General features: G+C 54.3%; 1 protein-coding gene across 9 annotated transcripts in view; it reads left to right on the top strand.

The window, feature by feature from the left end:
• The first annotated feature begins 4,114 nt into the window (after positions 1–4,114).
• Positions 4,115–23,854, top strand: part of TNS1 (tensin 1) — a 216,272-nt gene continuing 196,532 nt past the window's right edge. For 5 of the 9 annotated variants that reach the window (XM_027567247.1, XM_027567229.1, XM_027567219.1 and 2 more), the window contains exon 1: positions 16,304–16,418. Coding sequence is in view for 2 of the 9 variants with exons in the window: in XM_027567210.1 (XP_027423011.1) it covers positions 4,234–4,266; positions 16,304–16,418 (148 nt within the window). In the remaining 7 variants the exon portion in view is untranslated. Of the gene's footprint in view, positions 4,267–16,303; positions 16,419–23,854 lie in introns of those variants that run through there. The other 4 variants (XM_027567184.1, XM_027567193.1, XM_027567210.1 and 1 more) reach the window with 3 other exon arrangements.

Genomic DNA, 23,854 nt, shown 5'->3' with positions numbered 1-23,854 from the left:
TTCCAGCTCTGACGTTCCGTGACCTTTGAATTTTGTGACCCATGGTGACCAAGAAAAGACTTGATGCTCCATTAGGAGATGGGCTGACAACAGGAAGAACTTTCTGATGGACAAGTGTGGAAGGAGAGGAGGAATGGGTTGGAGGGAGCGGGGATCTTGGCCTGGGAAATCGGTGGTCTCACACCGATTTGTGTGGTCTCACCCCACAGCACCTGTGGGGCCGGCAGGGACCTTTGAGACCATCAGCTCTGTCATTTTGCAGGTGAGGAAACAGGCTGGGATACAGGCATGCCAGGCTCAGGCTTACGAGGCCTGTTAGCTCTATTCCTGCCCTCACTCACCCTTCCCTCTGCCTCAGTTCAGCGCCGGCCCCAGAGCCTGCAGTCCTGGCTCTTTCCTCAACTGACTGCTGAGCTAGAGGCTGGAGGGCCATGGGCAGCGAGCAGGAAGGCTGGGCCTGCAGAGAGGAGAGTGGGGTTAAACACCAGCCGCTGCAGAAATGGCCGGGGCAGTGGGTGTCATGGCACAGGGTGGGGGCAGGTGCTGAGGCTTCTGGGATCTCAGCCCGGAAGACCCAACCAGCCCACAGCTTCTGCCTGTGAGTCCCTGGTCCAGGCTTGGGGTCAGGACCCCAGGAAGGGCGATACTGGTCCAGCCTCTGGAGACTCCCCCTTCTGGGAGAGCTCAGAGATCAGCATGTGGCAGGAAGATATGGTGCTGAGGAAATTTGGTGTGTTGGCAAGGTATGCCAACATCCTTTCAGGGGGTGCTGAAGTGGACCAGGAGGAGGGTTTGGGAAGGGAACGTACATGTGTGTGTGCTAAGTCACTTCAGTCGTGTCTGACTCTGTGCGACCCTACAGACTGTAGCCCGCCATGGTCCTCTGTCCATGGGCTTGTCCAGGCAAGAATCCTGGAATGGGTTGCCATTTCCTCCTCTAGGGGAATCTTCCCAAGCCAGGGATCAAAACTATGTCTCCTGCAACTCTTAGACTGCAGGCAGATTCTTTACCACTTGTGCCATGTGGGAAACCCCTAGGAAGGGGATGCATGCTTGCTGTGTGCGTGCTAAGTCACTTCAGTCATGTCTGACTCTGTGTGACCCTATGGACAGTAGCCTGTCAGGCTCCTCTGTCCATGGGATTCTCCAGGCAAGAATCCTGGAGTGGGTTGTCATGCCCTCCTCCAGGGGATCTTCCTGACCCAGGGATTGAAACTATGTCTCCTGCGACTCTTGGATTGCAGGCAGGTTCTTTACTGCTGAGCCTCTGGGGAAACCCTGGGAAGGGGATAGTAAGTGGTAGAAGTAGGAAAATATGTTGGGACCTATTGATTGGTAGATTGATCCATTGTTTCTACAATCATGTCTGATACCTGCTATATGCCGGGCTCTCAGGATACCAAACACAGGACAGATCCTTGCCCAAGGAACTCTCCTTGTGTGGGTGGAGCAGGGGAACCAGCTGGGAAGGATGAATAATTGGTAACAGGGTCCTGAAACAGGGTCATCACATACAGTTTAGAGACACTTCTGGTGGCAGAGTTGAACCTGCAATGGGGAAGATGGTGATTGGGTAGGAGGAAAGACTTTCCGACTGTGAGAGATTAAAATACAAGAGAGACCCCCGTAGTCTCAGAAAAGAGGGATGGGGGAATTCTGGGGGCCGGATTCTTCCAAGAAGACCCTCAGCACTAGGGTTCTCTACTCCTGTCTTTCAGTCCCAGCTCAAGGGACTGCAGAGGGAGCTGGCCTGGGGGCTGCAGGGTCCCCTTGGGCTGCGTGGGAGGCCAGACAAACTGGTGTCACTGTGACTTGCTCTTTGGCCTTGTTCAGCATTTCTGGGAAGCTGCAAGGTGATTTCTCAGAACTCTTGAGATAGCCGCCGGCAGGCACATCTAGTGATGCCAGCTGTAAAGGGCAGGGCTGTGGGAGCAGGGCGGGGGGAGATGGGGTGGGAATGAGTGCGGGGATGGCAGGGCTGAGCTGGCTGAACCCTTGGGAGGGCTGGCAGCGCTGGTGGTGGTGGCTAGGGGTGGGCTCAGGGGCTCCCAGAGAGGCCCCCTTCCTATATTGCCCTGAGCTCCAGCCAGTCGAGACGAAGGGTTGGCAGGAGTGTCTGCCTGTGGCCATCCCCAGCGGTGGCTGCAGGGCCCACTACATGTGGGACTCTGTTTCATTACAGTGTTGGTTAAACTGTCATTTGAGCCCTGGCAGGCTTGGGAGGGGATATCCAGGGGCACTGTGGTTCTGGAAAGGGATATAGGGTAGAGGCAGAATCCTTGATTGCTCCACGGCTCTGCAGAAGGGCTTGGAGAGATGTGAGAAGGGCCCTGATTTTTTACCTTATCATGTCGTCATCAGAGCAAAGACTCTTAACTCAGGCACCCGCCCCAGGAGGGACCGGAATGAGACATCTTGCTATAGTGTCCTCCCCTGACCTCTCGGAATCGCCAAGGAATAGAGTCCTCTGTGCAGCACACAACCTGCACTTCTGCACATGGCAGCCCTTCCCCAGACAAAGTGTGAATGTTTCCCTCTCATTCTGGGGTTTCCTAGGTAGATGTCCTGACTGGACTGTGGGCTGGAAGCCAGTACACCTGGCTGGACAGGTCCACCTGAGGGGAGAGGCTGGTCGTATAGACGCTACGCTGGGATGGCACCGCGTGTGGTGCTGACAGAGAGTGGTGAAGGCATGTTCTTGGGTGAGTCGGGGAGAGAGGCAGGGGATGCACAACCCTTTTTACATGTGGCCCAGGGCATGTACCACACGCTGGTGTGTACATAAGTCCTCATGCAAGAGGACTTTCTTGCCAAGTTACTCAATCCAAGAAAATGGTCTCAGAGTGCCTACTCTGGGTGGGGCCCTGTCCTCGGCATTCTGTGTGTTTGTGTGAGTTGGACTGTGTGTCCTGGTGTGTGTGTGTGTGTGTGTATGTGTGTGTGTGTGTCTACAGAAGGGGGTGGGGCTGAGCCCTCTTTCCCTCCCCTGGAAGTCTCCAAAAAAATAGTGTGGGTGATTCACCAGCCCCACCCACCCTCGCTTGGTCCAGCTGTGGCCAGAGCTCAAAGAGGAAAGTTTCTGGGGGAACAGTGGAGGGGGGAGTTGAGACAATGAAGGCGCGGGGCAGATTTTGCTGGATTCCCCTGCAGCGAGCCCTGGGAATGCATTTGGAATCTGTACCCCTCGTCTTCCCCCCCACCCTGGACCCCAAACTCTAGTCCCTGGGCTAAGGTGGTGGGGGCAGGGAAGGGCTGGCAGGAGTGAGTAGACGGGACAGTGTTCGGGAGAAATAGGCATGTGGAATGGTGGGAGGTGAAAACGGCCCTGGGAGGGGGAGCCAGGGAGGCGGAGGAGGAAGTGGGGAAATGCAAACCAAATGTTGGCCCAGGGCACAGTCAAGAAAAACAGACTCTCGCGGGAGCCTGGAGCGGGGCTCCTTTAGGAAGGGCAGGAAGGGCTGGGACAGATGTTTGGAGAAAAGAAAGAAAGAAGGGGAAGAAAAAAAAGTAGGAAAAAGTTGGAACGAAATTCACAGCCCGGAGGGCAGGGCCATTTTCCAGCCATCCCAGGCCTGGTTTCTCTTGAGTCAAGCGAGGTGCAGGCTCAGAGCTCACTGAATGGGCACCAGAGCCCGACCTAGCTAAGTGTGTGCAAGGGAGTGTGTTCCCAGGGCAGGAGGGCATGTGTGTGTCCTTGGAGATGGGACGGGCCTGAAGAACCACAGTTCAGGCTGTGCCATCACTTGTCTGTCTGTCCCTCCATCGGGGTTCTGGGGGTAGGGATCTGTGGGGAGTAAAGCAGACTCCTGGCCAGTAGTGCTGGATGGAACCAGAAGGCAGGAGCAGAAGGCAGGAGCAGCCCGGTAGCTCACAGGGCTTGGGTGTCTGGGATTGGGGGTACAGGGGAGGTTTGGGTGGGGAGGGGCCGTCTCCAGTAGCTGTCCCTTTGTTCCGCCTTCTGCTTACCCCTTGCAAAGCAAAGGCTTCAGACCCTGCAAGCCACCAGTGGAGCTGGGAGGCGGGAGGAGACAAGAGGCTGGGACAAGGGGTGGAGTGGGGGGAGGAGGGGGAGGGAGGGTGAGTTGGAGGCAGGCAGGGCGAGCGATGCTGACTGAGCCAGAGCCGAGGCCGCTGCGGACTCAGAGCTCCCTTCTGCCTGCTCTGTGGGGGCTGTGAGCTCGGGGGGACCATCCGCCAGCCCCAACGTGGCCCCAGGGACAGCACTCAGCGAAGATGACATGGATCTGTCTATCCTGCATGCTCTGGGTACGTGTGGTTGTGTTAGCTAGGAGGTCGAAGCCCCTACCCTGGTCTCTTCAACCTTAGCCTGATGCTGAGAGCCTGGGGTGGGGGGAGTGCTGGCTGTGAAGGAGGGGGCCTTTCTGCCTCTGAGGGACCGAATTGAGTAGACTCTCAGCCTGAGTCCTTCCCCATCAGTGGGGGCCCCTCACCCCAGTTCTGGGGTCGGTCCAGTCCCCCACCCCCCGCCCTCTCCCCCAGCTGAGCCCAGGAGCTGTGAGGCGAAGAAGCCATCACAAAGTTGGTTTCTTTTTGGAGCTTCTCCTGTCTCCATTCCCACTCCCACCCTACCCCTCCCCTGCACTGGGGGCGAAATTCGTCAGCCCTCAAGTTGCTCAGCCTCAGAGTTTGAGGAAGGCGCGATGGTAGGGGGCCTGGGGAACAAGGGGTATTAATCTAGAAAATGAAATCTGGGGAAGCCCGGCTGGAGGGAAGTTCTGCTTGGATTCCGTCACTTTTATCCCAATTTCAACTGCTAACCATTGCCACTTCTTCCTCCACAGCCCTCCCACCCTTACCAAGAACCACCCCCACGCACCCCCTAGTCCCAAGGAGGAAGACAGGCCTTGTCTTTCCCCTTTCTTGGCCCCAGATTCGGGAAGGTGTGTGTCGGGCGAGTGCCTGAGGGGTAGGCAGGCAGGTCTGGGGCCACACGGTGAGGGTTAAAAGTCTTGAGGCCTGTCAGAAGGAGAGAGGGGGCTGCTGGAGGGGGCAGGGGCTGGAGACCCTTTCCTCAGAGGGGCTTGGCTAGGCTGTCAGGCTGGGCGAAGGCATGCAAGGGTCAGGAGGGCGAGGAAGTCTTCCCTGGCCGAGGTTAATGTTGGTCTCTGAGAGAGTGCCGGCTGGTTTGGGGGATGGCGCTTCAGTCCCGGGTCCAGATGTGGTCTTCCCTGCCCTTTCCCTGTTCCAGCTGGCCCTGGGGAGGACCCTCCTGAGCTTAGGCTGGAGCCCAGGCTGAAGGACAACAGCGGGACATCAGACCTAGGCAGAGAGGGGAAGTGAGGAGCATTGGGATGAGGGTGTTTGGGTGGCGTGTGGGGCTCTCAGTAACAGACTGAAGGCGTCTGGAGCGTCCTGCACAGACGGGGTTCGCTGGGCTGCTGTCCACATCTGTATAATGGGAGCCATGGCCAAGTTCATCTCTCCAGGCCCTTCTGGCTCCCTGGGCCCAGCTCTGGAAGAGCTCTGTAGATGGTGCTGAGGATGGAGCCGGGCAGGGAGGGAGGCCTGTGGCGGGAAGGTTGGTGGTTAAACTTCCGGGGTGATGCTATTGTGGATGGAGACAAGGCCACGTCAGCAGAGAGGCTGTGGGAAAAGTGCCTCGTGGCTGTGAGCCTCAGTTTCCCTGGGGGGTGAAATGAGGATGATGGAGGGGAGGTGCCAAGAGGTGAGCATGAGTGCCTTGTCCAGGTGACTCCTCTCCCCGAGAGCTGGGAGAGGGGACTGGAGACCAAGGGCTGGTGTGGATGCTACGATTTCTCTAAGGTTCTCCCCCCTCCTTTTCCTGTCCTCTCTCCTGTGACTCCCCGCCCCGGTCCCTCTCCAGCTTCATGGGACAACCCAGTGGGCGCCTTTCTGTGGTGGAAGAGGCTGGTGGAGTGGACTGGGGAGGAGGATGTCTTTTCCCCATTCTGCTCTGGCCTGGATGCCCATCGCCAGGGTGGGCCCAAGTCTGGGGGGAGCGGCGAGGACTGGTCCCAGGGCACAGTCCTGATCCCATCAAACTTCTTGTCCTGGATCCTCCCTTGCAGTTGTCCCAGCAACTTTCCTCTTTTTTGCATGGACCTCTGTGGGTTGGGGTATGAGTTTGTAGCAGGGAGGGGAGGACTAGCTGGTGCAAATTATGGAGAGGAGATACAGAGGTCTTGGAGACCTTGACAAGGGGGCTGCTCCCACCTTGAGAGGCACCTGCTGGTGGGAGGTGGGTGGCCTTTGTCACCAGGCAGGGCTGGGCTTAGATCCTCCTCCTGTCATTTATCAGATGGGCAGCCTTGGCTATCACAGTTCCCTCCTTGAGCCTCAGTTTCCTGATCTGTAAAATAGGGAGAAGAACACACACCTTGTTTGGCTGGGGTGAGGACAGAGATGACATGCGTCAGAAAACCAGGTACCCAGCACATAGTAGCTGCTCAGTAAATGTGGGTCCCTCATCCCACTCCACAAGACCCTGCTTGGCTTATAGGATGCCCTGCATCCCAGGTCTGATATGTGTTGGCGGCGGGGAATCTCCCCAGGAATAGCTGCACACATTTCATCCACGGAGTCATCTGTCCATAACACATAGTTTTAACAAGCTGTAGGAATAAAAATCACTTTATTAGCTGAGGTGCGTAGCTGTATATCATGCGTAACTTGATTTTCTCATCAAATGCTCCCATTGTTTGCTATTACATATTCAAGTATGGTTTATTTAGAAAATAATTACATGCCTATTAATTGAGGTTTTTTGGTGTTAGAGCTGCAGGCCCTGGGAGAGGGCTTATTAGGTGGGGCTGAGAGAGCCACAAGGCACGGCGGCCAGGGGCCAAGTACAGCGCTGGGCCTGTGCTGAGTGAGCCGTGTGGCCTCTGGCTCATCAGTTGACTCTTCATCCTGAGTTTCTCACAGGAACTTGGATGCTGTCCTCTGAGGCTGCTTGCAGCTGCAGACAAAGAAGTGTTCTCTCTTCTGGAGCCCATGTCCCTCCCAGCGCTAAGCACACATTTTTGTCAGAGGGTCCTCGTGAGCTCCCGGTTGCCTGGCGTGCACTTCTGCCCTGTGAACCCGACTCAGATCCCTCGGTCCTGAACTCGCTCTCTTTGGAGTTTCATTGGCTTGTAGGGTTGTGCCCACCGTGGGGCCTCCTGACTGTGGGCTTGGGAGCTAGGCTGGGTGGTGTGACACTAACAAGGTCTGAAATAAAACAGACCCCTTTGTAAAATTTTTCAACATGACATTCGAGGCCCACAGTCAGGGAGCAATACGGTACTGGTTTTCTGTGGTGCTCAGAGGAAGGATGGCAGGCCGGCCAAGAGAGCAGAGCCTGGGTTTCATCCTGCCTTGTCACTTGGGAGCTCTGTGACCTTAGGCAGGTGACTTCAAATCTCTGTTTCTCCATTGGTTTCCCCACCTACCTATAGGGTTGTTAGGTTTTAAAGGAGCCAATACATTTTAGAATAGTGTCTCTCCCTCAGTAAGGGCTCAAGAAATGTTAGCTCCCTTTCTACGACGGTGCAGTTCAAGGCCGCACAAGGTTAGAGGCACAACCAGGGCCTGGCTCTCCCGCCTCCCCATGCAGGGCTTTCCATTCTGGGGATCTCCCGGGAAGGGCAGGTGGAGTGTGAGGACAGTGTGAAGGCTCAGAACACGCAGGCTTTCTCCTGCAGGCAGCATGCATAGTCAGAGCACGGATTCCGGGGACAAATCCTGGCTCAGCCACTTACTAGCTGTGTGGTCCGGGCAGCCAAGTAGCCTCCCTGTGCCTTCCTTGTCTCCAGGTCCTTGACTTACACTATGTTGTTTGAACCTCACTGTAATTCTGTGAGGTAGGAAGGGCAAGGATGGCTAGTTCCAGTTTCTGGCCAAGGCGAAGGGGTCCCACAGAGGGCAAGTGGCCTGCCCAGGGGGCCATGGTGGGTTCAGTGCTCCTGAAAAGTGGAAGGGTATGGGCTGGGGGTTTTGCACCTCTGGGTTGAGGGGTTGGTGGCCAGCAGCCCAGAGATGGGAAATGATGTTAGGAAAGCACTGTGCTGCCATCTAAGCACCACCCACCCATATTCCCTCCACCTATCTCGCCACTGATCATGGAGTGCCCACTTTCTTCAAGAAGCTGGCAGATACTGGACAAATGATTGCAGTAAGATGGATATTATCCAAGAGGGAATCTGTAAGGACATTTAAGGAGAGACCTCGCCTAGACTGAGGGAGAAGGAGGGACATATCAGGAAAGAGATGTTCTCCTCTTGGGAGGTGAACTTTAAACTAGATCCAAAGATGAAGCTGAGACTGCTGAAATCCAAGCGCAGGAAGTAAGGATAACTGAGGAAAGATAAGATGGGGTAAACTGGCCAGAAGATGGCCTTTGGGCAGAGGAGTCCTGACAGTGTAACGGCCAAGGCTTCTCCAGATAATACAGGCGGCAGCTGTTGACACACCTTCGGAAGTGGTGGTACTGCCGTGCTTAGGGACTGGGGACCCTATCTCAGACAGACATGAATCTGAATCTTCATTCCATCCTGGCTTCCCTGGTGCCCCAGAGCATCCTCAGCCTCACTAGGATGTTGCGGTGAGGAATCAGTGAGGGAAGCCGTGCCAGGCCCTCACCATCAGGCCAGGCCCGTTAATGGGGTTTCAGACCACCCACATCTCTGTGCCTGGTGTCTCAGATGGTAAAGAATCTATCTGCAATGCAGGAGATCCAGGTTTGATCCCGGGGCTGGGAAGATCCCCTGGAGAAGGGAATGGCAACCCACGCTGGTATTCTTGCCTGGAGAATTCCATGGACAGAAGAGCCTGGAGGGCTACAGTCCGTGGGGTCTCAAGAGTCAGACACGACTGAGCGACTAACACTTTCACCTTCACTGTGCCCTCCCACTCCAGGAGCTGATTTTTTTCAGGTTAGAGCACAAAAAGGGACCCGGGGCTTAATGCTCAAAAACGTTGGGACACACACGGTTTATAAAGCAGCCAAGTGGGGAGAGAGAGAGAGAGGCAGGCCAATGGTGAGAGATGGGCCAGCTCAGGAAGCCCTGTCAGGGGCCGAAGGCCACCAGGCAGAATCCAGGCTGCCCAAGCGTCTGCGTGCTCCTCTGTCACATGGGGAGCTCAGTTACAGCCATTCTCTGCATCTTTCCTCCCTTGGAGACCCAGGGCTGCTTGGCATAGGAGAGCTCGCTCCTCAGCTGTGAGGACCCCCTGAACCCGTGTTCTGTCCCCTGAGGGCAGGACAGTGGCAGTGGGTGAAACCACTGCAGGGAATGAGGTCAGGCAGCAACTCCATTGGATTTGCTCCTTCTGACGTGTTTTGGGCTCACATTGTTCTGGACACAGTGGACACGGAGCAGAAGCCCATGCAGGTGCGTGTGCCTGGTGGACAAGTCCAGTGCACACCCAGGTGTGACAACACAAATCAAGAGTCCACATCTAAGTGAGTACTTACCATGTGTCAGGCGCTGTTCCGGTGGCTTTTCAGGCCTTGTCACAATCTATAGATGGTTGCTACGATTAGCCCACTTAACAGATTAGTAAAGTGAGGCAGACAGGGGTTAATTAACTTGCCAGGGGTCACCTTGCTAACAAGTCGGATTGAACAGGGCGCTGTGACGGGGCGCCAAGCACGAATGACTGAGGAAAGGAAGGGGTGCTGGGTGACCCTTAGCCCGAATCGAATCATGAGGAAATGATCAGACACATCCAGATACCGAGGGCCATTCTGCAAAACAGCCTGGGCTCTTCAAAAAAGTCCACGTCATCAAAGAGAAATCATAAGGTGGGGTCATGTGTCCACATGAAAGAAGAGGAAGGAAACCCAGCAACTAAACGTAATACAAGATCCTGCCTGGATCCTGAGTCCAAAATAAAAACAAAGGCAAAGACCCAGCTCGAATGGGTGTCATTGTGGCAAAAGGGGAAATCAGAATATATTACTGAATGTTGGATAATGCTATTGTCGCGAGGTCGAATTTCCTGAGGGTGGTGATTATATTGGACTGAGGTAGGGGACAGAGACAGAGGGTGGATAGAAGTGGCAGAATGCTCACAAGCAGTGAGTCGGGGCCAAGGGCATATGCATGTCCATCTTTTCCAGAGCTTTTAAACTTTCCACAATGAAAAAAGAAAAGTAGTATGGAGAGACCGATTTTGAAAGGGATGGTGGGGACGTTATTTGGGAAGATTTCCCTTCGGGGATGAGGTTTGAATGAAGCTTTCAAGGATGCCTAGAAGCCTGACATGCTGAGAGGCAGGAAGGACATTCTGGGAAGAGGGAACGGCAGAACCAGGTCTCAGGTATGGATCCAAGGCAGGGAGTCAGGGAATGGGGCATGGGGACTGAGATGGCTGGGTGGGCCGGGTATGGACCAAGGCTGCTCCCTGCTGATTGGAGGGAACGCACGTTTTATGGTGGATGCTCAGGAAGGCATGGAAGCCTTTCGCAGTGAGTGGGGGTGACCCCAGAAAACTGTGTACCTTAGAGGCTGTGCAGGGCGGAAGGAGACCAGGAGGCTGTTGCCACAGGCAACAGTGCCCAGGCAAAAAAGTGACAGGGCCTCTAATAGGGCAAAGGCAATGGAATGAAAAAGCACAGGAGGGCCAAGAGAATATTTAGGAAGCAAAATTTACAGAGTCTGGCAGCTGGTTGGATTGGAGGGTGGAGGGCTGGGAGGCGTTGAGAGTGACTCAGAGTTTTCCACCCGGAGCGACCAAGAACACGGTCAGCGCATTAGCTGGCTAGGGGCTGGGGGGTGATGGTGAAGAGGAACTTTGGTGGGGTGGTGTGTATGTGAAGGTGAGATGGGGCTGGAGGGAGCTTGCATTTGTGGTGCTGGTGGTGGGGAGTGTCCCAGACTCCAGCCTGTAGCTCCACTGGGAGTCCCAGTCTTCCTCACAGAAATAAGCGCTGATGCCAACCAGGTCCTGGTGTCCCAGCCGACCGTGATGAGACACGGAGGGGTGGATTGCTGGGAGAGGACTGAATGACACTCCAGGTCTGTCCGGGGCCTGCTTTATCGTGATTTTCTTTCCCAAGGCTTACCGGCTTGCCGACTTCTGTCCTCTGGCCTCGTCATCCATGGCTCCTAGTATGGGGCCCAGGGAGCCCAGTGGGGCAGGGCTGGGGATGTTTTTGGGGTCAGGAGCTCATGAGCTGAGGACCTCTAGGGTTATCAGTCCCTTTTCATCACACCCCCACTCCACTGCGCTCTGCCCCATGGGGCCGGGAGGAGCCAGTAAACAGCCATTCCCAGCCCAAGGCCAAGAACTCCCGCCGAGGCTGCCCAAGCCAGATGTGCCACACCCCTCTGGCAGGCAGCTTGACTGAACAGTGGGGAGGAGGGCAGGGAGAGTTTCCCCCAGAGGGCCAGAACAGCCCTCTGACGCTGGCTGGGCTTGTTGCCGGGCTAGGGCTCTGGGCTTGGAGAGGGGAGAAGAATGACTTCAGCTGGGACCCTTTCCCTTTCTGAGTTCTGGCTCTCAAGAGAGGTGGACTGGGGACAGACCAGGCAGCTTCTGCCATGGCCGGGCCTCTTCTGCTCTGAATTTTCCCTAGATCCGTTAGGAGCTAATCCGGCAAGGGAGGGGCCAGTGTGCTTTGTGAGGCTGTCTGCCACTTGTCAGGGAAAATGATGCTTATTGTCATAACAAGCCGTTACCCTTGAGCATGGTGCTTTATGGGCTCCGTTCTCATCCTCTGCCTGTACCTGGGGAGTAACTGTGGGCGGGGCAGGGGAGGTGCTAGACCCTCATTTATCTTCTTCCTCTGGATTTTGACCTATGATTGTTTGAAAGTTCTTTTCCCCTTGTCTAATCATGAGTTCTGGCACCTTCTACCCACTGGGGTTTTGTTTTGCCTTTAGAAACTTCACAGCCATGACAGCTCCTTCAGATATTTGAAGATATTCTACCCTATACTTCCTCCTCCGTCATCCCAGGAAATCTTCAGACCTCTGTGGATGACTCTTAACAAGATTACCAGACACCCCAGTGTATATAGCCAGAGATGCTGGCAGAGTCAAGGTTATGACCTGGGGTCACTTTCCTGGGCATGGCCCAGCTGGTCTCCTCACTCCCACTGGGGTTGCCCAGCCCCTCACGGAGGGGTGATGCCCCATTAGACAGCTCTCTCTCTGTAAACGTCCGCAAGTCCCACCCCCTAGATCCCACAGTCCCTTCCTCTCAGACTGGCCCATTGTTTCCCGGATACTGTGTACACCCAGGCTGTCTTGTCCAAACCCCTCACTTCCATCTGGGGACTATGAGGCCCGGAGAAGGCCACTGATGGTCCTAAGACTGCCAGTCTAGAAAGCTGGTCTCTAGACTCCCATCCCAGAGATCCCAGAGATCCTTTAGCCAGAGAACCAGGATGGGGTGGATATAGGGGACAGGTGTGTGACGGACCATCACCCAGGGCAGCTCAAAGATGCCGTGACCAAGGCCGGAGAGCATGTTTTCTGAACCTCATGTCTGTTCTCCAAGCCCACGGGGGAGGAGATTTTGTAAACCAGACTTTATGGAGTTGTCCAAGTAGAGCAAGCAAGCCCAGGACCCAGGGGAGAAGCCTGGGTGTTTGCTGGTCAGCCTGGAAGGCCAGTCTGCTCCTCTTCTGTTTACTGGGCAGATTCCACTGCCCTGACTTTGCTTTAGTTGGGGGGGCCTCTTTCCCCGGGCTTTAGGGGAAGGGCTAGATTTGGGGTCGTAGGCAGATAAGGCTGGAAGATAAGCTGGTATGGGGAGCTCTGCTGACTTAGTAGGGTGGGAGAGGCAGGCTTCCGGGGGCAGAGTAGGCTTGAGATGACTGGGCTTTAGGGCTTCCTGCATGCCCCTTCAAACATGCCTTAAATTGAACCCCAAATCCCTTCCCTGTTTCTCCTCCCATCTAAGCCTTGGCTACTGCAGTTGACAAGGGACTGGGTCCCCTCCCTGGAAGGTCAGTGACAGAGATAATTTGGAAGGTCGCCAGCAGGGGGCTGAGATGGGAAAACACGGGAGGTGAGACCTCAGAATAGGAGAGGACTCACCTGCTCCTCCTGGTGTGGGATAAGAGGTACTGGGTCAAGTCCAGAGCTGGGCAGTGCCCAGCCCCCACTCTCAGTCCACCCCCTCACCCCCAACCTCAGCTGAAGCTCCCAGAATAAAGTGTCTGGAATATCAGAACCTGGGTCCTGCTGCCTGGTCCAGCCAACAGGGGGCACGGCTGGGCTCCTGCACCTGCTGGCTTCACTACCCTCTGCTCTCTTTGTCTCGGCTCTGGGCTTTATCTCTGCTCCCTTCTGCCTCCCCACCATCTCAACATATAGTCTGTCTCTCTTTGAATTTTGAGACAATCTAAAACTTCAGAAAAGTGTCAAATACAGTGCAGAGAGCCTTCCCCGCTGCCCCTGAACTATTTGAGAGTAGCTGACCCATTGCTGTACCCTCTCTGAAGGCTATGCTATGCTAAGTCACTTCATTCGTGTCCAACTCTGTGTGACCCCATAGACAGCAGCCCACCAGGCTTCCCCGTCCCTGGGATTCTCCAGGCAAGAACACTGGAGTGGGTTGCCATTTCCTTCTCCAATGCGTGAAAGTGAAAGTGAAGTCGCTCAGTCAGGTCCGACTCTTAGCGACCCCATGGACTGCAGTCCACCAGACTCCTCCGTCCATGGGATTCTCCAGGCAAGAGTACTGGAGTGGGGTGCCATTGCCTTCTCCCACCCTCTCTGAATACGGCCCTATTTTCCTACAAGGACTTTTCCTACCTAACCCAGCACAGCCATCCAAGTCAGAAAATTGCCACTGATGAGTGACTACCTTCTCATCCTTGGTCTCTGCTGAAGATCGGCCAGTTGTCCTCCTGTTGTCCTTTAGGGGAGTGGAAAGAATCCAGTTCAGAATCAGTGGTGGCATTTGGTTGTCAGGTCTCTTTAGTCTCCTTCAGTCTGGAAGTCTCCTTAGCCTTTCCTTGACTTTAGTGACCTTGTCACTTTGGAAGATTATAAGCCGCTTCACTGGTAGACTGTCCCTCCGTTGGGGTCGGTCCGATGCTTCCTCTTGATTAGATTCAGCTTGTGTGTCTTTGGCTGGAGTATCGCAGAAGTGATGTTCTGTTCTCATTCCATCCCCTCCCTAGCGCACGATCTCCACTCATCCCCTTACCGGTGACGTTAGCTTTGATCACTTGATTAAAGCAGAGCCTGCCAGGCAGAGTTACTTTTTTCTCCTTTGCAATTTATAAGCATGATGTGGGGAGGTGCTCTGAGCCTCGTAAATGCTCTGTTCCTCACCAGCCTTTCAGTGTTTTCACTTATTTCACACATCAGTATGGACTGCCATTACTGTCAGCATGTATTTTGATGAATCACTACTATCATGATGTATTGATGCTCACGTCTTCCCAGATCTGAGCAGCCCCTTCAAGCTGGCTCCTGTGTCCTTTTTGTCTGTCTGTTCCCCTTTGAGACTCTGGTTCCCTTTATAGTCTCTGTGTTTCCATCTAATCATTCTCATTCTCTGTATGTGCTTGCTTGTCTCTGCCTTTGTTTCTGCCTTTATCTTGATCCTCTTTTTTTTTTCTTCTCCGACTGTTCTTTTCTCTTTGTCTCTGTCTCTCTTTGTATTTTCCTCTTTTGTTTCTGTCTCTCTCTCCCTCTGCCTCTCTCTGTCTTTCTGCCTCTTTCCCTGCTGGCTTTCTGCCTCTCCTTTCATCTGTTTTTCTCTGTGTCTCTCGTGGCTCCATCTCCTTTACCCAGGACTCAGCACTACAGGGCTCTCAGCTGCAAGCCCTGGACATGCTGGGTTTGTATTCCAACCTACAGGCATTGCACACATTTATGTATGTCTATTTGCTATCAAAACTTTCTGGGACTCTGCCAGCCGTCCCCTGAGCACCTAGAGCTGGGAGGCTCAGACTGGGGTGCTGGGAGGGGGACTTGGAGAAAAAGAATCTTCTCCCTGGAACGGTGGGGTGTGCAGTCGCATCTGTGTGTGCCCATGCGTGTGCCGGGGGCTTTGGAAAGTTCTGTGCCTGGGGAGCCAGTGGGGCAGCTCAGTGTCTATGCTCTGCTGGCCCCTGCTGCCTGAGCCGGGGAATAAATCCAGTCAGACACCAGGGGGAGGTGCCTGGGAGAGGAGCAGCGTCTGCACTCAGGGCGTGGTTTCCTGGGGTGTCCTTGGAACAGCCTGTGCCTGGGCTGGGGGCTGCGGGTGGGAGGAGGGAGGGGGTCTTAAGCAGCGTGGAGGACTTTGTGACTTAGAGTGTGTTTACATCTGTGGTCACAAGGGGGTGTGGAGCCCAACCTCGCACTGTCTGGAGGGGGCAACTGAGGCCCCGTTAGTGGTCGGCTGGCGGCTGGCCCAGAGCTCACAGAAAGCCAGACATAGAGAAGGCTTGGACTGCCAGCCTGTCTCTCATCCCATGTGTGTGGTGGTGTCATTTTAAAAAGGATATTTAGGGACTTCTCTGGTGGTCCAGTGGTTAAGACTCCACACTTCCAGTGCAGGGTGGAGGTTCAGTCCTTGGTCAGGGAACTGAGATCCTACATGCTGCATGCAGCTAAAAGAAAATTTTTAAAAAAGGGTATTTAACCTGTTGATATTTTCATAATGTAAAGAAGAGGAAATAGAAATAAAGATGGAAGAAGACTTCTGGGCTGAGGCAGGGAGTAATAATGAGGATTCGAGAGAGAACTGAGGGGCAGTGCACTCACAGGGGTGAGACGTTGAGGGCCGTCAGCAGGGGTGGATGAAGTTAGCTGCATGCGCACGGGGAGTACTATGCAGCGGCGAGAAGGAGGGCGCTGCTGTTCTGTGTGACCACAGGGGTGAATCTCACAGGTTCTTTCGGAGTCAAGGAAGCAGACAGAGGAGTATATACGGTGCCATTCTATCATATGAGGTTTAAAAACCTGGCAGAATGGGTCTTTGGTGACAGAAGCCAAGAGAGCTTACCTTGGGGTGATAGTGACTGAGGTCACCAGGGAGCCTCCAGGGGTGTGAACCCAGGGGGCATACATGTGTCAGATTGTATTGAGCAGCACGCTTAAAATCAGTGCACTTTGCTAATACAGAAAGAGTGGTTAAGAAACCATGGAGGAGCCTGTGGTGCCTGGATGCTGGGGTTTTTGGTTGTCTGAGCCCCACTGCCGTCTGGGAGTCTGGGTCACACCCATAGCTTTCTCTTTCCATGGGCACCTCCTTCCAGAAATGGGCTCAGGCCCTTCACGGCTGAAGGGGCTCTCACTTCTCCTTCCCCCAGTGCTGGCCTGCTTCTCCCTCGGTCTCCCAGCTCTTTCCCCAGGAGCCCAGCCTGACCTCTGTGCCTCTCTTCCCACAGCCAGAGGACCTGGAGGCCCCCAAGACTCACCACTTCAAGGTGAAGACCTTCAAGAAGGTGAAGCCCTGTGGGATCTGCCGACAGGTCATCACCCGAGAGGGCTGCACCTGCAAAGGTGAGTGGCTGGCGGGGCCGTGGGGGAGGGGAGCGTGTCTTTGTGGAAATGAGAGGCTTGGGGCCCTGGCGGGGCTGGGATGTCCTTGGGGTTCCAAGTGGGTGCCTGGTTCTCATTTGGGAGGAGAGGCTGAGCACACGGATGGCGAGCATGTAGGTGTGTGTGAATGGCACATGGCAGGTGATGGATGGCATGGAAATAGCATGTAGTTTGTGTGTGGATGACATGAAGAAGGTATGTGGGTGGCCTACAGATAGCATGTAAATGGCATGGGGAAGGCGTTTGGATAGTACGTGGTGGCAGGTGGGTGGTGTGTGGCTGGTGTGCGGCTGGAGCGTGGAGGGTGTGTGAAGGGGTGTGGTTGGCCTGTGGATGTCATGTGGTTGGTGTGTGGCTGGTGTGTTCAGGGCGTGTGGAAGGTGTCTGGGGGCGTGTGCCTTGGCACTGGGAGTACTGCAAAGATGCCAAGCCACAGTCCTTCCCTTGTGGCAACTGAGGGGAGAGTCTAAGAGGCCCCCGGCTGGCCTCGGCAGAGGGCCTGCTGGCTGGCAGGCTTTTGCAGTCATTGTTTTCACATGTTCCTGGAACCGCCTGGGCTCGGCTGTCACTGCCACCAGAGGAGTCCGTGTCTTGTCTCAGATCACATGGTGAAATCAGCAGGAAGCCCCTGTGCCCAGTCTCGGCGACTGACACCATCACCCACATACTTGCCACCAGCTGCCTCCCTCTGTCGTCTCCCATCAATTGCCAGCACCTCTCCCCGCTCCCATACAGCTTGAGTCCCTGAGCTTCTCATCTTATGTGACTTCTCTCGCTTGGGTGACTGACAGAAGCCCTTCTGCCTCTCGCATCCCCACCCACCCTCTCAGCTCACCTCCATGCCAGCTTCCCTGGGACTCGGCGTCAGTTCCCTGGGTTTCGCCTCGGGAGCCCCCACGCCCTCAAGGCAAAGCGCAGACACCTTCCTGCAGCCGTGCAGTCTGGTGGACTCGCCCCTTGCCAGCTCCCCTGCCCCCCAAGTGCACAGTGAAACCAGCTGCACCTCTTGTACTTCCCGAGTACGCCAAGTATGTCAAACATGCCAAAGCGCCAGGCTCTTTCTTTCCTGGAGCCTTCTTTCTAGCCGGGCTCTCCCCCTCCCTTCCCTCCATGCCCGTGTCCCAGTGAGACTGGGAAGATGGGTGTCAGACCCTAGGGAACAGTGATGAAAACAGTAGTGAAGCACACAGACACGTGATTTCATGCAGGGCTTATGGCATGTGGGAGGTGATCGTGTCATCTCTGTGCTACAGCCGAAGGAACTGAGGTTCCAAGTAGTCAAGTCTCTTGCCCAGACACGCAGCTGGCTGGGTCGGAGTGGTGTTTCCAGCCTGTGTGCTCTCTGGGCAAGGAGCGCTTCCTAGATGAGGAGTTTCTGCTGGTGTTGAAGTTGGAGTGGATGGATGGAAGTGTGTGAGTGTGTGCATGCATTTGGGGTGCATTCCAGGCAAGCCTGATACAGGCCAAGGGCAGAGTTTTATGATCCTTAACTGCAGGATTGGGACACCCAGACTCTGGGGGCCAGCAGGAAGGAACATATGTAATACCCAAATTAGCCGCATGGTGGCACCCTCCTCCCAAGTGGTCTGGCTGGGATGTGTTTAGTCGCTTGGTGCTGTCCGACTCTTTGCAACCCCATGGACTATAGCCCACCAGGCTCCTCTGTCCATGGAATTCTCCAGGCAAGAATACTGGAGTGGGTTGCCATGCCCTCTTCCAGGGGATCTTCCCAACCCAGGGATTGAACCCAGGTATCCCGCGTTGCAGGTGGATTCTTTATCTTCTGAGGATGGATGGTGCTTAAGAGTCAGAGCTGGGAGAAGTCCATCACCAGCTCCCGGAGCTTGCTCAAACTCATGTCCATTGAGTCGGTGATGCCATCCAACCATCGCATCCTCTGTCGTCCCCTTCTCCCATTTTCGATGCTGGGAAAGATTGAAGGTGGGAGGAGAAGGGGACAACAGAGGATGCGATGGGTGGATGGCATCGCTGACTCGATGGACATGAGTTTGAGTAAGCTCTGGGAGTTGGTGATGGACAGGGAAGCCTGGGGTGCTGCAGTCCATGGAGTCGCAGAGTTGGACATGACTGAGCAACTGAACTGAACTGGGAGAAGTCAAGGAGGTATTGCCTAAGGTGGGGTCTTGCATGTTGCTTGCATCATAGCCCCCACCTCATCCTGTCTCTTGAACCTGCTCCTGTTAACCTCTGGCCCACCCCCAGTTCCCTCCTTCCTTTCCCAGTGCTTCTTCCCTTCACCCCAGTGACACACAACACTGCTCTGATAGGAGGCAGCACAGGGCTGGGAGTAGAAGAAGTCCTGACACGCTCACTGGATGACCGTGGGCACTCCGGCTGCATGTTCTGTGATAGTCTGTGGTCTTAGGTTCCCAGGATGACCTGGCTAGAGGGCCTGGGTGGAGCAGGGGCTTTGACCCCATGTGAATGGAAGGCTCCCACAGTGTGCAAAGATGTCCTGGGTCTCATCTGGTTTGGAGCCTGGCCCTGCCAGTGTGAACCAGACTGGAGGGCGGGTAGCCAAGAGGGCTGCCAGGCTGGTTTGGTAGCTCTGAGTGAATGAGTGGCGAGAAGGAAGAAGCCGGGGCCACTCTCCAGAGGCACCAGCAGGTGTCAGAACTGGGCCACGGAAGGCCCAGGGGCCTCCAGCCCTGCAAGGGAAGACAGAAGACTCCTCGCTCTTCAGGCCACATGTACACCCCCAGTGAGACAGGTGAGGTCACCAGGTTTGGGGGCAGGGTTGGGGCCACTAGGCTTAATGGCAGGAGATGCAGAAGTGGACCGACTGTCTGTGGTTTAGAACCAGGAGGTCATGGTGGCATGAGACTCACTTATCCATCCCTTTCTCCCTCCCTCCACCCACCCATTTATCCATCCACCCACCCATCCATCCAGGGTCACCAGAAACGGTTGCACAGGTCATTCACTGGCTGAGGGGTCAGTTCTCCAAGGCCAGACCAAAGGATTTGTTGTGCTCTCTAGCTCATGGCAAATAGATGGAGAAACAGTGGAAACAGTGGCAGACTTTATTTTGGGGGGCTCCCAAATTACTGTAGATAGTGACTCCAGCCATGAAATAAAAAGATGCTTTCCTTGGAAGAAAAGTTATGACCAACCTAGATAGCATATTAAAAAGCAGAGACATTACTTTGCCAACAAAGGTCCGTCTAGTCAAGGCTATGGTTTTCCAAGTAGTCATGTATGGATGTGAGAGTTGGACTATAAAGAAAGCTGAGAGATGAAGAATTGATGCTTTTGTGGTGTTGGAGAAGACTCTTGAGAGTCCATTGGACTGCAACCAGATCCAACCAGTTGGATTTAGGGTTGCATCCCTAGATCCAACCAGTCCATCCTAAAGGAAATCAGTCCTGAATGTTCATTGGAAGGACTGATGTTGAAGCTAAAACTTCAGTACTTTGGCTACCTGATGCGAAGGGCCAACTCATTTGAAAAGACCCTGATGCTGGGAAAGATTGAAGGCAGGAGGAGAAGGGGACGACAGAGGATGAGATGGTTGGATGGCATCACCGACTCAATGAAAATGAGTTTGAGTAAACTCCGGGAGCTGGTGATGGACAGAAAGGCCTGATGTGCTGCAGTCCATGGGGTCGCAAAGAGTTGGATATGACCGAGCAACTGAACTGAACTGAACTAGCTCTTCTTCCTGTCTTCAAGTCTCAGGCTGCAACACAGTGATTCTCTGGATTAGTGGTTAGGGGTTCAGGGTTGAGTGTCAAGGCCCTGCATGCACTATCTCCATAGGGCTTGCAATGTTGAGGGAACTTTTGCTGCAGGCAGGGGCAGTGAGGACACCAGCCCAGACCTAGAAAGATGGGGGCTCTGGGTCCTGTCTCCCACTGGCTGCCCTGCCCCATAGCTCCCCACACGCGCCTGCCTTTCACTGTTTAACAGACTATGGCTGAAGGAGGTGGGGTGGGAGACAAGGTCGGGAAGAGAGTCAGGGAACCCGGGGTCTAGTTCTGATTCTGAGAGGCTCAAAGGTGAACGAGGCAGACAGAATGGAGGTGGGTGGACATGTGAGTGCCAACATGACGGATATACAGGCAAAGTGGTGGCCATGAGACCATGGCCGGTCTTCCTCCCAGGTATCAAAGAGTTAATAATAAACCCAGTCCTCTCTCTGAGGGGGTGATTGTGAGGAGCACTGAGATTCTTTGTGTGGCTGTAAAGGGAGGCCTGGCGTGCTGCGATTCATGGGGTCGCAAAGAGTTGGACACGACTAGGTGACTGAACTGAACTGAACTGAAAGTGACCCCTGGTGTCAGGACTAAGTCTCCCCATGGGGAGATGTAGGTAGATGAGACAGCGGGAGAAGAGGCCTCTGGGGCCTTTGTCAGTGGCCTATCCTTGACTTCTGGGGCTGGCCATGCGTAGGCCAGGTGAGCTCAGATAAATCTCTTCCCCTGTTGGGCATCAGTTTTGTCATCTTTAGAAAAAGGGTTGGACCAAGAATATCCACTGAGGCCCAGACCGTGGGAGGCCCTGGAGAATTCCCTTGTTGGCATCTGCAGAGTCTGGAAAACTCTCCCAATGTAGGCCGACCCTCCACCACCTGCGTGCAGGCGTGCACCCATCTGACAGTCGTGAACTGGGCCCCTCTGGGCTGTATGCCATGCTGGAGCCAAAACCCAGCTCCTAACCTGGGAAGACAGACGTGCTGTTGGGCATTCCAGAGCCCAGTGTGTGTGAAAGGCTGCCTCTGACTTAGCAGATTTTCCTGTCAGTCTTCAGTAGGGAATCCATATGTTATCTGGATCTTGAAGAATGTGTAGGAGTTCCTCAGTCCAAACAGAGGATTTCCCACAGGTCCCTGGGGGGCAGTGCTCTAGGGAGTCTAGGGCCTGGACCAATGGCCTCAGCCTCCCACCAGGCTGATATCCAAGGGAGGAGACCAGAATGGCAGCTCAAGAGCCCAAGACTGCCATCCAGCCTTGAGTGGGGCCCAGACTTAAGAGCCCTCCCCTTCTTCGTCAGCTTGCAAGATGAGGGCTGTCATCTGCAGTGTCCCCGAGAGTGGGATGTACCTGGGGAAGATGCTTCAGCCCTTAATGGGACAAGTCCACCTAGATGCCCTCACTAGCTGGGTTTGGGGAAACCTTGTTTCAGGATTTCTCCTCTTTCCTGGGAATCCCAGCTTCCAGCCTGTGTCCCAGTCACTCCTTGGAGTCATTGGAAGCAGCCTGGTCAAGTGGGAAGACACTGGGTTCTAGTCCTGGCTTCCTCTTGCCTGGCTGTGTGACCTTGAGTGAGACGCTTAACCTCTCTGGGCCTAGTTTTCCTGGTTCTCCAAACGAGGGGTTGCACTAGATCTGAGGCTCTAAACTGAGTTCCAGAGGAACTATAAGGTTCTTCAGGGCCTGAGAAGGTGGGAAAAAGGGGGAAATCAAGGGTAGGCTTAAGGACCTGGGGCCCTGGAACCTCTGCCCACTTTACTTGGAGCAGCCCTGGTTTCAAGAGTTAAATATATCAGCGAGCAGAATGGTGGTGGTCCTGCATTTGATTCAGACATCCTAGATTCAAATCCCAACTTTTACTAGTGAGAACAGCTTGCTTCATCTTTCCGTGCCTCTGTTACCTAACCTTTCAAATAAGACACACAGCAAACCTTCCTCCTTGAGTTACTGTGGGAATTACCTGAGACAATATATGTAAAGTGCTCAGAACAGATCCTGGCACATAACAAGCATTCAATAAATGCCAACCAATATCATTGACTGCAGCCACTAAATTAAAAGACGCTTGTTCCTTGAAAGAAAAGCTATGGCAAACCTAGACAGCATATTCAAAAGCACAGACATCACTCTGCTGACAAAGGTCTGTCTAGTCAAACCTATGGTTTTTCTAGTAGTCATAGATGGACGTGAGAGTTGGACCATGAAGAAGGCTGAATGCCGAAGAACTGAAGCTTTCAAACTGTGGTGCCAGAGAAGACTTTTGAGAGTCCCTTGGACTGCAAGGAGATTCAACCAGTCAATCCTAAAGGAGATCAACCCTGAATATTCATTGGAAGGACTGATGATGAAGCTGAAGCTCCAATACTTTGGTTACCTGATGTGGAGAGCCAACTGATTGGAAAAGACCCTGATGCTGGGAAAAACTGAAGGCAGGAGAAGGGGGTGACAGAGGATAAGATGGTTGGATGGCATCACTGACTCAATGGACATGAGTTTAAGCACACTCTGGGAGATAGTGAAGGACACGGAGGCCTGGCGTGCTGCAGTTCATGCAGTTGCAAAGAGTCGGATACGACTTAGTGATTGAACAATATCATTGAGGGGGCTTCTCTGGTGGCTCAGTGGTAAAGATTCCACCTGCCAATTCAGGAGACATGGGTTAAAGCCCTGGGTGAGGAAGATCCCCTGGAGAAGGAAATGGCAACCCACTCCAGTATTCTTACCTGGGAAATTTCCATGGACAGAGGAACCTGGTGCGCTAGAGTCCTTGGGATTCAAGAGAGACAGACATGACTTAGCAGTTAAACAACATCATTGAGATTCCATGTAAGAGTCCAGCTGCATCAAGAGTTTGGCTACAAAAACAAAAACCACTGGATGGGGTGACCTAGAAGGTTTCTTCTTGCTTCAACTTCAGAGCCACACCATACGCACTCCCCCTACCACCCCAAGTCATCTTGCATTAGGGTTCTCCAGAGAAGCAGAACTAATAAGGTAGGTAGGTAGGTAGGTAGGTAGATATTTATTGTCAAGAATTGGCTCACGTGATTGTAGAGGCTTGGCAAGTCCAACATCTGCAGGGCAGACAGTCAGGTTGGAGACCCAGGGGAGAGTTACCGTTCAAGTCTAAAAGCCGGCAGAATTCCTTCTGTCTTGGGGAGCTCAGTCTCTGCCTTTCAAGCCTTCAACTGATTGGATGAGGCCCACCCACATTATGGCCGGCAGTGTGCTTCACTCACAATCTACTGAAAGCTGACACCTAATATAAACCATCACACACCTCCAGGCCATGCCACAGAAATAAGCAAGGCAGGGAAGAGCTGTGAGGCCTGGTGGGCAGGAGGCAGGTTTCTGCCAGCTGGGGAAGGAGCAGAGGCCTGCCGGGCACGCAGGCGTTTTATCGCCGGGGTCAGGTGCACACCGAGGCTCTGCGCTCATTTTCCGACCCGAGGCCAGGAGGAAAAGGCCATTTAGATCCCAACAATGTTGGCTTCCTGTGTTCCCAAGAGGCAGGAAGCCACCCCAGGACAGAGTCCAGGCCGCCCAGTGAGGCAGGAGTCAGCCAAGGGCTGGGGTTGGGGTGCTCCTCCCCACAGGTGACCTACAGACCCCTCCCCACTCCAAGGCTTTTGGCTCCATCTCAGGCTCTATTGTGAAGGGGCAGTGTTGACACCCACTGGCCAA

This window comes from Bos indicus x Bos taurus, chromosome 2 (assembly GCF_003369695.1).
Source record: "Bos indicus x Bos taurus breed Angus x Brahman F1 hybrid chromosome 2, Bos_hybrid_MaternalHap_v2.0, whole genome shotgun sequence".
Taxonomy (NCBI): Eukaryota; Metazoa; Chordata; class Mammalia; order Artiodactyla; family Bovidae; genus Bos; species Bos indicus x Bos taurus.
The sequence above is the reverse complement of the archived record's forward strand: the minus strand, read 5'-3'. Positions and strand labels throughout refer to the sequence as shown.